The following is a 17,106-nucleotide window of genomic DNA, read 5'->3' on the forward strand; positions in this document are numbered from 1 at the left end:
CGGCAATCGGATTAGTGACTGGCTTTTGCCCTTTGCTGCTGAACCTCGGACAGGATTCAACTATCTTGATATGAGATGCGCTCGGATAACAAAGTATCTTACATGCAGTGGACTGCCCTGTTCGGCCATTGGCCTACCTCGCCTGTAAAACGTGCCCCTCGAAGAGAGGCGCGTTGATGCACGTCTACGAAGAAGATAAAATGGAAAATGGCTCCGCAAACTCCTGCTTCCGTTTTGCCGACAATCACAGGTAGCGGAATGTTTGTTTCTTACAAGCATCAAGAAGAAGAAAAAAAGAGAAGAAAAAAAAGCAGCTGTCCTGCAATGCGAGTGTTGCGGCGTGCATTGGGGGGCTTGAAGCCGACCGATGATGTGACATGCTCGGCGCCTCTCAAATATATCCAGTCTCTAGCCACATCCAGTAAATTGTAGGTGGTCGGTCAACCGGACTGTAACAATCTGCTATCCGCGGTCACGGACACGCTCCCGAGGTCTTTCCACATTACGCTTGCGATTTGCGACACTGATATATTGGCCCGGTCGGGACCAAGGAACCCCACCACCGGGGAATGGCATGAAAAGGGACGGCCCTGATCCTGACCGGTTGGTACTTGGTTTCGAGCAGCGTCGTCCACCAACGTATCGCCTGCCACACCGGTCTGGGCCTAGACGGATCGCACTCGAACGGGAGGGGGTGGGACACGGACACCAGGTGCCAGGGTCGCGGGGCTACCTCGCAAATTATTGGTTGTCTTCCTTCTCCAATCTCCAAGGTTTTCCTCTTCTTCGACACTTCAGATATCCAGCCGAGCTGGTTACTGAAAAAGAGGCACTGTCGTGAAACCGCTGCACCGCAAATCCTTCTCTCTTTTTGGATTGGGCAGTTGCGTGTTCTTGCTCCTTTTTGCCAGAGGTCCAAGAGATAAAAAAACCGTCACTGCATACATCTTGCATGCTGTTCTGCAACATCGAAGCTCCTATGGGGGAAAGGGGATACTCGATCTGGAAAGCCGCGATAGGATACTGCCCCTTGCCCCACGTCCGGGTCGGTTCATCATGGTGGTTTAATCGACGTTGCGTTATGTACTGCAAGCCACAGCCAGTTCATACGTGGTACCGACATGGGGGAGGGTCGCACAGACAGGTATTACTCCGATGCTCGTCGTTCGGTTGTGTACCTTGCGGACCTTTGAAAGTGGCTGCACGTTGATAGTAGCCACTATGTCAACGGTATCAGGTAATTGACGAATGACGGCTGCCGCGCGGCCGATAGCAAGTATTCGCGGCCGTCGACCAGGGATTTCCGCAACATTGAATGCTGTCATCATCTCTACGTCTTGGTGTTTCGTATCCATATGCACGCCAGGAGGAAGTCGCGAATCAACAAGTTGCTGGGCGATGCTCTTATCAATCGTGGCTATCGAAGCCTGGCGAATCAATCCTCGCTGAAATGAGAGTACTATATCCCATCCTTCTCAAATACCCTGCCGATACCTGCCGGTCGTACCAGGCTTGGCTGGCTTGGACATCTAACCTGCATATGAGGTCCACACCCACTTCGCTGCAATATGCACGTCGACTACTACGCTGCAGCTTACTCCCTGCTGTGCCTTCTCGGCCAACCACCGGGACTGGAGCACGCCCGACTGTTAGCTGTGCTATAATAGGAAAGAGACCTGAGAGGCTCTTCTTTTCACTCGGCGTGACGCTTGGAGAGTGGAGGTTTCATGAGATCTGTTACACCTTGTCCATTTTGTATTGACTATTTGACCCAGAAAGACACCGGATCCCCACCAGGAGGCTGCAGTGCATACATGAGGGGCCCGTCAATGACGCGCAAACGCCGTGAACTTCGGAGCGCCTGTCAAATCCCGCTATCGGGCCTCTTTTCTTTCCTCAGATATGTCGGCAAGAGCTATGGCAACCGTTGCAGGTCGGCCGGCCTAGTCCAAAGCCACAGCTGCCAATTCTGGTGTTGGACGGGACCGCCGACCTGGACCACTGATCCGTCGCCAATCCAGCCACTCTCTCAGATATATGAGAGCATGGCGAGGTAGCTGCATCCAGGGTTCCACTGCGTTCATTAATTCGCCTGCTGCCATCTTGTTAAGAGCCCACTGGGCCCTGCAAGACGGTTGCAAACCTGCATACATATGCATCGACCACGGCCAGTGGTGTGAGGATGTTGTCAACAATGCCAACCACGCCGAGAAGCGAGGAGCCTCAGGACACCATCCGCGTCTCCGTGCTCCCCCTTCCAGCCGGGCTGGGGAGATAGTGCCGTTTACATGAGCGCATATACGGCCTCGCAACGTCATCCACGGATCAAAACAGCCAATATAAACAGATAAGGCGCTCTGGTCGTTATGCGCGCCGCAGTGACATACATGTGGAGGGTAACAGTCATGCATCCTGCATCTGAATCCAGCAACGCGGCCGATAGAACTTCGGCCTCACCCGGAAGGTGATTATGTGTATGGTCAGAACACAATCGATCATACATATTCTGCTAATTTGCTTATCCGGCTGCAGCCAAACATATTGGTCAATATCCAGGAAAGGTAGCTGACCATCCGTGATTGGCTATGCTGGAACAGATCCATCAGCCTCCGGTGGTTGCTGGGCATTGTTGCATCCTGACCTGTTCATCTAGACGCCTCTATATGAGTGGAGTCATACACCACTTCCACGAGCAGTGAACAACATGGGCATGGGTGCATGCAAGGCATAAGCGGATTTTTGTTTTGGCCTCGCTCATCCTCGCGCTGCGAATGCAGTTTCGCTTGGCAGCCTGAAGCTCGCACACCACATCCGTTTGGCCGGGGCAACGTCTCGCACATTGTATATGCTGACCTCGCCCGGCTTCTCAGCATCGCCCGGTACCATCTTGACACCGAGCTCGTTGGTGAGGCGGTCGCAGATATCGAGTAGGGGTACTTCGTCGTCACTTTTCAGTGCAAAGCAATGGACGTGAACAAGCGGCAAGTTGGCCTCCGTGTTGGGCGCAAATAACCCTTCATGTCCAGCATAAATTCCACGGAAATGGTGAACGAATGTATAAGCCATCGCTGGCAGGTTCATAACGAAGTGAGAGATGGTGGGTGGGACCGGGATCTTCTGGGGTGGTGGTGTCGCATCTGCGGTTCCGGCCGCGCCTCGAAGGTGGCGACGTACCTTTGTTTGTATGAGTGCGTGGTCGCCAGCCTGCGAGGCGGCATACACCGAGTCGGCCGCGTTGTGAATAAAAGTGCGCCCATCCTCGTTGAAGGGCCGCACGTACATCCCCACCTTGTTACGTTGTATTGCTTCTTGGAGATACCGGTAGCTCTCGGGGTTCATATCGTTGGCCCATACAAAAACACCCCTTTTGCCCGCCGGCACGGCAAAGGGGCCAATCCCTGCCATGACATCGCAGACAACCTCGCCGGGTTGGAATGATCTGATGAGACGTGTATGCTCACCCTCCAACTTGCTGTTCCAGTAGACCTTGGAATAGTCGAAGTGGAACGAACAGTCGTTCTCACGCACCTCGACGTCAAGATCGTCAGGGCCTGCCAGCACCTCGTACGCAAAGGTTCGGAATTCCGACTCGCTGCCTACGTTATCCACCTTGTTGATCACAGTCCGGATGTGCGGGTTCTTGTCGACTATGATCTCTCCTATCAGCTTTTTGTAGGGGAGATAGGCCTCGCGCAAATTGAGATGTGCCACGTGACCAGCTACATTGAAGCCGCTGGGAATCTCATCGTGAAGCTCAGGCGGCAGAACCACCGACAAGACGTCCAGCGCGCTGAAGTACTCGTAGTCTAGATTCAGATTGTAAGGTATCACCTCCAACTCAGACTTGCCCACTCCATCCTTCAGAACAGTACCCCAGGTCTCGGGGGCCGTGGGCTTGACGGCGGGGTTCAAGAGCAGGCATTTCTTGCCCTGGGATGCGAGTGTTTGGTCGGGGTGCGGCGCAATTGCTGAAATCCGGTCGGCGGAGAGAATCTCCTTGGATTTCTCCAGGTCCCTTCGGTATCGCGATATCAGCTTATTCTCGGAGATGATGGCGGCTGCCAAAGGAACCGTTTTTGCGAACAGCGACCGGTCGAGGACGCCCGCAACGGCGCGGGCGACGGAGGGGCGGAAAACATTCATTTCTTCCTTGGATCTTGTGGCCTGTACATACAATTAGTTTGGCCAACGGGTTTCTAGACCAGTTTGATATGGGAGGCATGATAACTCACCGCCATCTCCCACGATTTTTTTTTTTTTTTTGAGTCTGTACAAGTATCTTCGGCGGTTCCAAAATTATTTGCGACCACAAAATGTTCATTCGGTGGAAATGCCCCTCGTTGATCTACCTATGGATCCTGCCCAAGGCTGTTGACTCCCCCGGAGTATTTTTTCAGGGACCCCTCAATTATTTTCAGCTACCCCTGCCACGAAGATCGATAGCTGCAAGGCTGACAGTCGATGCCGTCATAACGCTACAGCACTTTCAGGTACAAGTCAGCTATGGATGTTTGCTATACGCTAGGTGGCCTGCTATCCATCCGGATTTCATTACTTTTTCATAGCCAGGTGTGTTAGTAGCTACATGGGTATGCTACTTTATACCTGCATCTTGCCTTACGTGCGCCACTGATATAGTAGACTTTTGAGATGTCAGGATGTACCACGTCATGGCAGATCGCGGCCTCGCCCAACTCTATTTCCCGCAATCTGTTCGCGTACTCTATTTTCCAGGTGGATTTTCTCTCAAGCCGTATAACTTTCTTCTGGACTTGGTTCTCTAGTTGTTCGTATTCGAAAGCATGTCAAGAAAGCGCACGATTGACGCCTTCTTCGGCGCTGCCAGTGCTGGCGCTCCCGAGCCAAAGAAACCTTGTGATATAGCTACTGGCTCACCCGAGACGCACCTTGACGGCCTGAATACGAATGGTAATGGCTTGAAGGAATTAGACGCTGTTGTAAGTGCAAAGCAATATCTTATTTCCAGTCGATCTCAAAATAGAATATGCGCACGATTGCTGACATGGTTCGTATTCGACGGTAGCCACCACAAGATGCCCAATCTTCTGCAACAGACATAGAAATAAACCAGATAGCACCAGGAACAGCGGCAAGGAAAAGTGATGATTATTCGACACACCCGGCGTACCCCTTCCCCATCCCCCATCTGCCCTCGGCCCTCGCGGCCGAGCTGCCCTCGTGGCCAGCCAGTCTCGGCCGCGTCATCAACGACCAGCCAGACCTGGACCTTCTGTACTTCGAGCCGTACGTGGTGCGGGGCGGCGGCAGTGCCCGCTCGCTGTTCGAGTTCCTGAGGTCGGAGCTGCCCTTCTACCGCGTCGAGTACGACATCAACCGCGGAGGGACCTCGACGCACATTCGGACGCCACGGTGGACAACCGTCTTCGGGCTCGACGATACGTCGCGCTTCAGTAGCAGCAGTAGTAGTGGCGGCGGCGGCGGCAGCGGCGGCGGAGAGGACATAACGAAGATACTCGACGTCAAGACCGGCCGCGATGTGAGCGCCGACAAGTTCTACACGCGGTACAAGCCGCGCCCGATCCCCAAGTGCTTGGACGACCTGCGGCTCTCGGCGCAGGTGGCAGCCGGCTGTGAATTTAACTTCTGCCTGGTGAACTACTATGCCTCGGGAGCCGACAGTATCAGCTTCCACAGCGATGACGAGCGGTTCCTCGGACCACTGCCTGCCATTGCGAGTTTCTCGTTGGGTGCGCGCCGAGACTTCCTCTTGAAACACAAACCCATCCCTCCTCCGCCGGGGGGCGAGCATACGGAGGCTATGAGAAATGCGACATCGAAGCCCCTGAAGCTTCCCCTGGCGAGCGGTGATATGGTTTTGATGCGCGGGCTCACACAAGCCAACTGGCTACATTCAATACCTAAGCGTACGGGCAAGAATGCTACCGACGGTGGCCGGATCAACATAACGTTTCGACGAGCATTGGTCAAACCCGGTACGGACAACTACTATAACTATAACGTCGGTACCGGACCAGTCTACAAATGGGATGCTGTGAGTCGCGAGATGCGGCCGTGGAAGAAAATCTTGTAATGATTGATTAATGGGTATAATATGTACTCCTTGTTGGTAATTACTCTCAATGCAAGTTTTTGACGCCCATGACATCCCAACCTTCGCGTGATGGTTAGTAATGGAATCCAGCTCCTTATTCCTCCGCCGGTGCCGATAAGCCTCGAAACATCTGGCGACTTGGAACGTTCAAGATGCGCCGCCACTCGCTTCTCTTACTGCAGTGCCGCTCCGACTCTTTGGACCCCACGATGTCCAAAACAACCCGATCCGAGCCGTCTCGGATCTCACCTCTTCCACTGATGAGGAATGATGTACAGCACAACTCTCCAAAAGGCCAACTACTTCCCCAATTTAAAGGTAGCTTGTGCGTATTTCCGAAGAGCATTGACAAAGACTTGGTACTCAACGCTCTGGTTGTCCTGCTCGCAATAGATCTCGGTCAGCCGTATTTGCCAAGGAGGATAGCCTTGCAAATCCACGTATGGCGCGAATGATATCAATAGATCGGGCTCGGCCATGACACTACTGGTGAGCTCGTTGTCTATGACGTCCGAGGTGATGTCGGCAGGGCTGAGCTTATTCTTTTGCGCCATCACCGTCAACACCTTGGTCAGGTCAACCATGGACTCACGCCCATCCTCCTCTGATACCAGCATGATAGCAATCCCGTACTCGCCAGCACCCTTATGCGCCGGTGCGCTGTAGTACGAAGGGTGGACGACAGGCATGTTGGGCGAGTGCAAGTGCAGGTCGGGTGCCTGGTACTTGCCAAACCAGTTGCGCAGCTTCGAGGAGATCTCGCGGTGGCTTTGTTGCATCTCGTCTTTCAAGATACCAGTCTTTTCGTACACGGAGAGCATTTGTATGCCCGCTGATGCGCACCATGCTGCAATATCGGCAACTTCGCTAATCAGCTTTTCCTTGGCATCCAGGCGTTTACCACCCTCCTCCAGACTCAGAATCACGCTGAGGTGTTTCGGCTTCCGCGAAAGGCCTTGGACATCACGCTGTATGTATTCGGGGGTATGGTGGTGATAGTAAAGTACGGATACGATGCGGAGGTAGACAGCATGGCACGCTATGCGGATGCGGATGTAGACGGAGAAGATGGCGTGAATCAAGGCGAAGGAAAGTGCGTAAAACTGCTTTTTCAGGACGTTTCTAACGCCCAAGCCGGACGCAGTGCCGTTGCTGTGTTGCTTCCTCTTAGTCGACGCCTCACGCAGGCGAGGGGCCGAGGGGAGATAGGGCTGTTATATTCAAGCTATGTGAGCTTCTGTCACATACTGCTACACGTCTGATGACTGGCCGCGCATCTGGATGCGAGTGGACATGAAGGAAGACCAACCTTAAGCAGCTCCTCGCGCTCCTGGGGATTCATGGTCCCTGTATCCTTCCTTTGGAATGGCATCTATGGCCGGGTTGTTCGTCTCGTCTATAAGATGCGCAAGTTGGGAATACAGTTATCAAGTGAATCCTTTCAGTACTGATGATACTGATGTTCGAGTCCGAATGGGACGACGCAAGGGGACGTCACAGCGCCTCAAAGTCGACTTCGGAAAGAGATGAAGTAATGGAAAGTCTTCAAGAAATACACAAAATCAACGATGATGGAGCTATGTGCTTAGCCACCGCAGAAATGTTGCTTGGGCAGAGGAGGTCAAATGAATGTGATGGAATAGATTTTGGCCAGGGAAGGTGCCCTTGGACGTAATGAAGAAGAAGAAAAGACTCGAGCGACAAGAACTGACGGAACTATCAGGCAGGCACGATCTCGTAACATAAAATCAGATGTCACTGACGCCTGGTTGCTGTTCATTTCCATCGACCAGGCCTTTCTTTCCCTGGTACAATCAATTGGGTGTCAGCCACACTAATCAATTAAACAATTCCAGCTCAAGTGATGTACAGCTCCATGCGGGGGCGGCCTGCCTAGGTACAGACATTGAACAGGTCGCATATTGTGGCTTACGCAGCGCGGTACATGCGCCCAAGCTTGTAATTACTTGATTTAGTGCCTAAACGACCAGCTACACCCCTGTCCGCCGCCCAGTCCTCCAGTTGAACCATCCCGCCTGGGAGTCCAAACCGCCGCCTGGGATGCTCATTACGCGTTACAACACATCCAACGAAGACAGATCTGTTGGGCAGCGACCCTTGGCAAAGATCCCGATTCCGCAAAGCGATCAACCATCGCACACCATCACCCGAGCTTATGCGCCCATGTCCATGTAGGCGAGCGCCTCTAATCTGAGAGTTCCTGCACCCAAATGGAAAGGAACGGCTCCGGGTCGAGGGCGCTGTTCCCCAGGGGCCCCAGCTTCACTCTCGACGACTTTTCCAACAAGGACTTCATCGTTCGAGATTTCGTCGATAGTCTTGCCGAAAGCGCCGTTCCTGCTAATCGTCGATCGGGCCCGGCCAACCAGCAGGCGTTCGATCCAAAGCCCTTGATTCGGACATTTGAAAGTATGTAGGACCTCGATCCCCAAACGGCCGCATCGGAAACGGCAGCGTGCTGACAATGCTGCGACAGATGCTCTTCAAGGACTCGGTAACCTTTCCGAGGAACTGCAACAGAAGGAGTCAGATCTTCAATCGAAAGTGCGGCGTGCCGAGGTGCAACATGACCAAACACTCGATACCCTCGGTCAGAAGCTGGACCAATCGATCAAGCAGTTCGAAGACCTGGATATCAGTCTTAATAATCCTAGTACTTTGGACCGAAGTAGTCGCAATGACCCGAGCGGAGGGGGAATATCGCCGTGCAGATAGGAGAAAAGCTAGAGGAGCTGGATAGGAAGCGAAGAAGAGCCCTGGATGCCAACTTCCTCATACAATGCTGGCTCGAGGTCGGCGAAACGGGCGAGTTGACGTCCCTACAAGAAATCCAACGACAGGGCGGTGCCGACAACAAAGTTAGATGCGCCGTGATCGCGCACCAACTTATGCGTATTAGCCAGCGGCTGGATCTTGCGGCATGGGGTCAGCCAAATGGGAACGCTCGCGGGGTCGCCAACGGAGTCACTGGCGTATTCAGGTCAAACTACAACACTAGGGAGGTGCTGGAGAAGTTCTGCGAAACTCTCGAGCAGGAGTTGCTCAAGCAATTCAACAACAGCTACCGCAAGCAGAACTTCGACGACATGATGGAGTGTGCCAAGGTGCTGCACGACTTCAACGGAGGCGCTAGCGTTATTGCTGTTTTCGTGAATCAGCACCAGTTCTTCATCGATCGGAACCAGCTGATCACGGAAGAAGTCGCGGCAGATGGCGAAAGCTTTGAACAGCTCGCCGATCCGGACTCTGATCCGCCGGGGGTGGAGCCCAGCCTTCAGTCGCTTATTGACGAGGTCAAGATCATTATGCAGGAGGAGTCTTTCATCATCAAGAGGGCTTTCCCCTACTACGAGACGGTGTTGATCAAGTTCATCCAGAGGATTTTTCAGCAATCCATCCAGCAAAGACTCGAGATGGTCTTGGAAAAGGCAGATACCATATCATCGCTGGCCTTCCTTCGCTCGCTGCACTCTTCCAGAAACTATATCAGCGCATTGGTAGAGGATCTCAAGGCACACGGCCTCACGGAGCATCCAGACCCGTGCTCGGCGCAGATAGCGCAGACTCTCGATCAGCAAATGGAGGAACTATTTGTGCCATACATAGTCGGTAATTCATATATCGAACGGGAGAAGAAGAGCTTAGAAGAGATGTACAACTCATTGCTCTTCAAATACAACATTTACCACTCGAGAAGAAAGAAGGCGCCAACGGGTTTCATGGCGTCTTTGGCCCAGCAGGGCTCTCAACTCATGGCATCTGCCAAAGATGCCTATCTAGAACGGCTGGACTCGTCAGACTTGACACAGACACAAAAGGAGATGATGTTGAGGGTGGCTGGAGTCCAAGAGACTGACAAAAACAAGAACGACATCGAGGTTACAGATCAGGACGGAGTTTTGAGCACTGCAAATGCCAAGCGAATGATGACTTGGTTGGCGGAGAGTGTACGGCGAACCCTGGAGCTTGGCAGCCCAAGCGATACGCCCAAGGACGTCGCGACGCTTCTCAACCTTCTCATGACCATCATGGGCCAGGTTTACGTGGAGACTGGTCTGGATGCTGCACTGGAGAAGGCCACTGCCCAGGAAAACTCCAAGACGGAGCCCGACCTTACTTATCTGCCTTCAATCCGCCCAGCTGTTACCATTGCCAGCATCATGTCACGCTTCGTCACTACCGTCCTTATTCGCCTGGCCGAGGCCAATACTACAGTCCGCCGAAGTATGGAGGCGCAAAGTAAAATGGGCATTGAGTCCATTGAGAGGAAGACAAATAACATCATGAAATCCACCATTGATGTGCTAGTCAATTGGGTCACGAAGTCGCTCGCGTCCCAGAAGAAGGTCGATTATCTTCCCAAGGATGAGAGTGTCCTTGAGACCTTGCAAACACCAACCTGCAACGCCATCTGCAGTTTCCTATCTCGAGCCTTCGCCCTCACATCACAGGCTATCGATGGTACAAACCTCGAAGTCTTCAGCAGCGAACTAGGTCTAACGGTCCAGCGTTTGCTGATTGAGCATTATAAGAAGTACAAGATCAATGCGGCAGGTGGTCTTATGGTGACCAAGGATATATCCAAGTACGTGGCAACGCTGAAGGAGTGGAACCTCAATAAGGATGCCGAGTCTTCAGTCGAGCTGTTGACGGAGATCGGATACCTCTTCATCATCGGACCCGAGGCATTGCGCGAGAGGTCGAGAAACCTAGCAACCGGCCCAAGTGGAGGCAGCAAGAAACTGGCGAAGGCCGATTTCAAGACTTATATCCAGAATCGTGAGGATTATAAGAGCGTCGGGATCCAGAGCGTGCTCTCCGGGCTATGATGGGGTTTCATGCAAAGCCGTGGGAATGGTGCGTAGGAGTTCAGGGGTTCACATGTACTTACTCGATATATACCTACCTGTTTGGATGTCTAATTATCAGCGTCCCGTCTTGCCATATAATCAGTCATTCGTATGTCGAATGGCGGCGGTCAAATGAGACCTCATCCTCGTTACCGTCACTCATGAGTGCGATCAACGTACTTGACAATCCCAGTTCATCCTTTCAGAGCGGCTGGTCGATTGCTATCAGCATGCGAATACGTCGGCATTGCTTGCCAGGTCAAGGCTTACCAGTCTGTAATATGTCGCCACTCGGATCTCGTTCAAGCATACCTTGCTCGACCCCTTGGTCTCTGGACCCTGACAGCACTTGGCACGCGCCTACCATCCTGGGCTAGGTACATGAACAACACCGGTGAGACGGTTCGTCTCGACCGAGGCCCTTTCACGATAAGGGTCCAGATGGATCTTGCGTTGCGCGACTCGGCTTTCGGCCTTGGCAATTGCGGTCCTCGGTACATGCGGTTGGAACTCGGCTGCTTATTGTACATAATCAGTCAGTTTTTGATTGGCTGGGAGGCAGAATCCGCCGCCTTCCCCAGTGGGCAATTCTGTGCTTTGGTAGGTTTAGTCAGTGCTCTTGGGGCCTGCAAGTGGTGGGGCGAAAAATAAAATGGATTGGCAGGATCCAGCCAGTCATCCGTGAAACAATTCCCATCCCTCATAAACACCGTCCCAATTCCCGCTCAAGGCCAGCTTGTGTCTGTGTTACTGCTGCTATCATTTCAATCGACTCGATTCTTCCTTCTTTACATCCGACTGTTCGCGCCGACTCCCTTGGTCCCCTCGTCATTTCGGAGCCCGTATCCGTTCCAAATAACCCGGAACACGAAAGCGCCAGGTTACTATTACCCGTCATCCATCAGTCGAATATCTGCGACCGAGATCATCACCACCTGGCACCACAGTCGACGCTCAGCGATTTGCAGCCGCCGTACTCCAATACTCACCTGCATCATGTCGTTCTCTACACTGGTGCAGGATCTCTCCATGCGCGACCCCAATGGCCCGCGCCGGCCTCGTGGCCAGGCCCCCTCTGTCTCTACCGTCGACGATCGCACGTCGCATATTTCTCGCGCCATGTCTTATGCCAGCACTGCTGCCACCAGTGTCAGCATCGCTGGCGACATTGGAAGCCAGCTGCATGGCGGATACCACCACCCGCTCGCCCGCTCATGGCAAGCTGAGCGGCAACTGACCAAGGTGGGTTGAAATCGAGATCACGCATTTAATGACAAGTTGGGCTCAAGAGGCTAATATCCGCTTTCCGACGACAGTCTATGCTCATCTACCCTCTCTTCATATCCGACATCGAAGACGATGAGACATTGATTCCCTCGCTGCCAGGCCAGTATCGCCGAGGCGTTAACAAGCTCGTGCCCTTCCTTGAGCCCTTGGTCCGAAAGGGCCTTCGTTCCGTCGTCTTGTTCGGCGTTCCTCTCAAGCCGGGCACCAAGGATGCTCTGGGTACTGCTGCTGACGATCCAACGGGACCTGTCATTCAAGGCATCCGTCTCCTACGGCAGCGCTTCCCTCAATTGTTCATTGTCGTGGATGTCTGCCTCTGCGAGTACACCTCTCACGGCCACTGCGGCATTCTGCGCGACGATGGGACGCTGAACAACCAGCTCTCGGTGGATCGCATCTCGGATGTCGCGATGGCCTATGCCCAGGCAGGCGCTCACTGTGTTGCCCCTTCGGACATGAACGACGGTCGTATTCGAGCTATCAAGCTGAAGCTCATTGAGGAGGGAATTGCACACAAAACTTTGCTTATGTCGTATGCTGCCAAGTTCTCTGGATGTTTGTATGGCCCCTTCCGCGACGCTGCTGGTTCTGCGCCGTCTTTCGGTGACCGCAGATGCTACCAGCTGCCTCCGGGTGGCCGTGGCCTAGCGCGACGAGCCATTGTTCGAGATATTGGCGAAGGCGCCGATATCATCATGGTCAAGCCGGCCAGCCAGTACTTGGACATTATCAGTGACGCCAAGGAGCTCGGCAGGGACCTCCCTGTTGCCGCCTACCATGTCAGCGGCGAGTTCGCCATGGTGCATGCTGCTGCAAAGGCCGGCGTCTTTGACCTGAGGACTATGGCCTTCGAGGTTACAGAGGGCATTCTGAGAGCTGGTGCTACGATAGTCATCAGCTACTTCACCCCTGACTTCCTTGACTGGCTGGACGAGTAGCCGAGGGAAACCATGAACGGCTTCACGATTGCTCTCACGATGTTTATTTTGGTGCGATGATTTTCCGGCGTTCAAAGGTTAGGAGCTGTTCAACCGCGGATCAGGTTCATCGCATATTTGCCATGGGCACGCATGTCTCGCGGTTTGACACGAATAATGATTTGCGACAAGATACCAATAAATCACACGATTGCCTTTAAAACCTGTTTGTGCTTGGAATCCTCGAAATTGGTTAGTTGGCGTACGTTCGCCAAGTCCAATTTTATCGACGAGATTGCCTATTTGATCGTAAACCCTATTCTCCCTATTCTCATCAGAGGACTCCGTCCGACCACACGGCTACGGATAGGGGTTTTGTTTTACTCGTTAGCTCAGATGGATGGATGGATGGTTGGATGGGCTTGGAGGATGACTAAGGTTGACCTGACGGGCCTGCCAGTCCGAGCTTGTTGCATGTTGTGTATGCAAGTCATACAGTAAGGTTCAGTAAGTTCGGGCGTGGTCGGACAACGTCCAAGGGAGACACTGGTCTCTTTATAATTTCGATGTGAGTAAAGGATCATTAAACGTGGAACGGATGATGTGAGAAGTGAGCCGAAAAAGGTGAGTCGGCGTTGGCTCGAGGGTCCGTTTCGGCCGAACGCACGCGCTATTGTTTCCCCATAAACGGTACACGAATCGTTTCAACATAAGAGGCGCTTTTCGACTCTGCAACATCGATCGCAATCCCGAAACCGCTAGAGATCTGCCGACGTGGGCCCACGACATTTCTCGGCATACGATTCTAGTGGGGAGCAGCTGGGGGTTTCCCGGGGCCTCCCCTGCTGATCGCGTCTCAGCTTCAACCTTTACTGATGAAGATCACTTCTAGATTTCCCCAAATTAGGGCGTGGAGTGTAATCCATACACGCCAACGAGGCGTTTGCCGATACTCCGACCAGGGTGCGACCTTACCATGGGCGGTCACAAAACATGTTAGCTACTCCATGCGTGACGACGACGCCTCCCCACAAGCGTCGTCTGGTCCCTGGTCTGCCGGCGGCTCTGCCCTGCGCATGGGGATGCCCAGCCAGCCAGCCGGGCCAGTCCCCCAGAACCGGTCGAAATAGCGATCATCCTCGAAGCAGAGTTGCACCACTGGGACGAATGTGATTTGGTAGACAGATTCGTCAGCTCTACCACCGCCTCTCATGTGAGTAAGCGTGACGGCTTGCCGACTGGTGTTTCGCTTCTGCCAGTTCATTTCTCGTCTCCTCGATCAATGTCTCGACTCCTCCTTCCGTTACCTAGTATGTTATTGCTTTAAGTCCCTTTGTATTTCCTCCTCTACCTCCGCTTGCTCTCCCCCCTCTCTCTACTCTCCCTGCTTGCTTGCCGTCCAATCACTTCCTTGACCCGAGTCGTTCTTTGCTCCGCGGTTCGTTGCAACTGCGCCATCCATTCCATCACTCGTGCCCCCGTTCTTGAAACACCATAGCCGCAGATCCACCACCATTGAGAACGAATCGACTGGCCTAAAGACGATCGAAGCACCCTCGTACACCAAGTCAACCGCTGAGTAGGGCTTCAGTGCCCCTTTACAACAAAAGCCCGCTTGAGGTTTCAAGCGGCACACTTGCCGGGTCAAGTCTTGATCTTCCAGTCCTTTTAACTTATTGGGCCCGTCGTCCCTGACCTATACCATCGCATTGCTTGTCTTGTTGTTGTGGCAGGTGACCATCTTTTTGTATACACCCTTCGAATCCCCGACTCTTCCCATTGCAGGACAATGAACGGGTACGCAGGATCAAAATGGACCCTCTCCCACGAGGAGAAGCTTCTCTTGATCGAGGAGCGGTCGATGTCCGATGTGGAAAGCGAGAGCGGGAGGATGGATATGGATCAGAGATTCCCGGCCCAACGATGGCTTTCGACAGCCAAGTCGTTTGGCAAGGCCTTTCGGATATCGGCGCTGACCTCGGTGGTGATACGGTCGGCCATCTTCCTACTGCCGAGCTTCCTACACCCCAGCCGGAACAGCCGTGAGCGGTTACGAGGTGGCGACAAACTGGGACCGACGGCCTACTTGGACGGCATGCGCGGGCTGGCAGCGTTGTTCGTCTTCTTCTGCCACTACTTCTACACATCGTTTGTCATCGCCGAGGGCTGGGGCCACAACGACGCCAACTACCACTTCTGGAAACTGCCCTTCGTGCGGCTGCTGTTCAGTGGGCCATCCATGGTCTGCATTTTCTTCATCATTTCGGGCTACGCGCTGTCCCTGAAGCCGCTCAAGCAGATCCGCGGCCGCTCGTTCGACGGCCTGCTCAACACCATGACGTCCTTCATCTTCCGCCGCGGCTTCCGTCTGTTCCTCCCCACGGCGGCCTCGACCTTCATGGTTGTCTGCCTCCTGCAGCTAGGCGCGTATGAAGGGACGCGCGACTTCGCCTACGACAGCGACTACGTCCGCAACGTGGCCGAGCACCACCCGATCCTCCAGGACACCTTCAGTGAGCAGTTCCTCCACTGGGCCGGCGAAATGTTCAACTTCCTCCACTTCTGGGGCTGGGAGAAGTTCGGCGGCAGCACGGGCTACGACGTCCACCTCTGGACCATTCCCGTCGAGTATCGCTGCTCCATGGTACTATTCTTGACTTTGATCGGCCTCGCACGTTTGCGGACAGGTGCCCGGTTCGCATGTATAGCCATCCTGATGTGGTTCATGCTCCATAACGACCGCTGGGAGCCTCTTCTGTTTCTCGTGGGTACGGTCCTCGCCGAACTCGACATCATCCGCGGCGCCCACAGCAACGCCGGGTCTACCTCTTCCTCTGCCGGCTCGGCAGCTGCGTCCCTCCTGCCCTTCGAAGAGAAGGAATCGTCGTCATCGCCACGACCGTGCAAATGCCGCAAGGCCCAGGGCCTGGCATACGTGCTGCTCTCGGTGCCGGCCCTTTACCTCATGTCTGAGCCTGACGCGGGCCCCGACGGCGTGCTCGGCTGGGAGACGCTCGGTGCGCTTATTCCCGAGTACTTCTCGGACCGGTACCGGTTCTGGCAGATGGTGGGCGGGGCGCTCTTCGTGTTCTGCGTCGCGCGGGCGCCCTTGTGGCAACGCGTGTTTACTACGGGTCCTGTTCAGTACCTCGGCCGCCTCAGCTTCGCCATCTACCTTATGCACGGCCCCGTTACGCACACGCTGGGCTATCGCGTGCAGCGTTGGGCCTGGACATCGGTCACGGGCGCCGACACCGAGGTCGCGTTCCGAAGCGGCGCCATTTTGGCCGCGGCCATCAACATCCCCACCGTACTTTGGGCGGCCGATATCTTTGCCCGCGCCGTCGACGCACCCATTGTGCGCTTTACCAGGTGGCTCGAGACGCGGGTGTCGATTACGGCTGAGCAGCGTTGAGTGAGGGAGAAGAAGAAGAAAAAGGCACACTCGAGTGCTTTTGCCCTGTTTTGTTTTACTTTGCATATAGAGACCATCACTCAGCACCATTTTTGCGCTATCTTGAGGACTATACAGCACTGCATATCGGCGTTTAGGGGGTAGCCATATTTGTTTATTTTCTTTGTTCCGCGAATTAGCGGAGGATGTTGAATACACCTGTGTACAACAACAGCCGCGAAGACGTTCTCGTCATAGCTTAGCGTACGGCACAGCACAAGCGCTTCTTGGGGAGCAATCCACTCTCCATTCTCTCCACCTTGGTACGGGGCATTGGCGGAATCCGATGAGATTGATCCATATGGGGTTCATAGTAGGAGGGAGACGAGCGCCCCCCATGAGACGTACTATATTATACTATACTATACTTTGCTATGCAATACTATACCATTGGCGCATGGTGTTTACAGGCTGGGACAAAATCGGGCCAGCATTTCAACTGGGGTTACGACATGGGAATCTCTCTGCGTGGGAGGTGGACAG

General features: G+C 53.9%; 7 protein-coding genes across 7 annotated transcripts; 4 read left to right on the plus strand and 3 right to left on the minus strand.

Moving 5' to 3' along the window:
- Nucleotides 1–2,754: 2,754 nt before the first annotated feature.
- Nucleotides 2,755–4,143, minus strand: PG986_007907 (uncharacterized protein; the record flags this gene model as incomplete). Its single annotated transcript, XM_066844129.1, has 1 exon — nt 2,755–4,143. The coding sequence occupies one exon, from the start codon at nt 4,141–4,143 to the stop codon at nt 2,755–2,757; it is 1,389 nt and encodes a 462-aa protein (XP_066700241.1).
- Nucleotides 4,144–4,802: 659 nt separating this feature from the next.
- On the plus strand, nt 4,803–6,073 carry PG986_007908 (Alpha-ketoglutarate-dependent dioxygenase alkB-like protein; the record flags this gene model as incomplete). The annotated part of the gene is made up of 2 exons (XM_066844130.1): nt 4,803–4,958; nt 5,093–6,073. 2 exons carry the CDS (start codon nt 4,803–4,805, stop codon nt 6,071–6,073), a joined length of 1,137 nt encoding a protein of 378 aa, XP_066700242.1.
- A 320-nt stretch (nt 6,074–6,393) lies between these two features.
- Nucleotides 6,394–7,436, minus strand: PG986_007909 (uncharacterized protein; the record flags this gene model as incomplete). Its single annotated transcript, XM_066844131.1, has 2 exons — nt 6,394–7,305; nt 7,404–7,436. 2 exons carry the CDS (start codon nt 7,434–7,436, stop codon nt 6,394–6,396), a joined length of 945 nt encoding a protein of 314 aa, XP_066700243.1.
- Nucleotides 7,437–8,325: 889 nt separating this feature from the next.
- On the plus strand, nt 8,326–10,944 carry PG986_007910 (exocyst complex component protein; the record flags this gene model as incomplete). Its single annotated transcript, XM_066844132.1, has 3 exons — nt 8,326–8,524; nt 8,592–8,768; nt 8,831–10,944. 3 exons carry the CDS (start codon nt 8,326–8,328, stop codon nt 10,942–10,944), a joined length of 2,490 nt encoding a protein of 829 aa, XP_066700244.1.
- Nucleotides 10,945–11,961: 1,017 nt separating this feature from the next.
- On the plus strand, nt 11,962–13,190 carry PG986_007911 (tetrapyrrole biosynthesis- porphobilinogen synthase; the record flags this gene model as incomplete). The annotated part of the gene is made up of 2 exons (XM_066844133.1): nt 11,962–12,207; nt 12,282–13,190. The coding sequence occupies 2 exons, from the start codon at nt 11,962–11,964 to the stop codon at nt 13,188–13,190; spliced, it is 1,155 nt and encodes a 384-aa protein (XP_066700245.1).
- Nucleotides 13,191–14,169: 979 nt separating this feature from the next.
- On the minus strand, nt 14,170–14,433 carry PG986_007912 (uncharacterized protein; the record flags this gene model as incomplete). The annotated part of the gene is made up of 1 exon (XM_066844134.1): nt 14,170–14,433. The coding sequence occupies one exon, from the start codon at nt 14,431–14,433 to the stop codon at nt 14,170–14,172; it is 264 nt and encodes an 87-aa protein (XP_066700246.1).
- A 525-nt stretch (nt 14,434–14,958) lies between these two features.
- Nucleotides 14,959–16,584, plus strand: PG986_007913 (Acyltransferase; the record flags this gene model as incomplete). Its single annotated transcript, XM_066844135.1, has 1 exon — nt 14,959–16,584. One exon carries the CDS (start codon nt 14,959–14,961, stop codon nt 16,582–16,584), a length of 1,626 nt encoding a protein of 541 aa, XP_066700247.1.
- Between the last annotated feature and the right edge of the window lie 522 nt (nt 16,585–17,106).

This window comes from Apiospora aurea (assembly GCF_038362705.1).
Source record: "Apiospora aurea strain CBS 24483 chromosome Unknown utg000005l_segment0_segment0, whole genome shotgun sequence".
Classification (NCBI taxonomy): domain Eukaryota; kingdom Fungi; phylum Ascomycota; class Sordariomycetes; order Amphisphaeriales; family Apiosporaceae; genus Apiospora; species Apiospora aurea.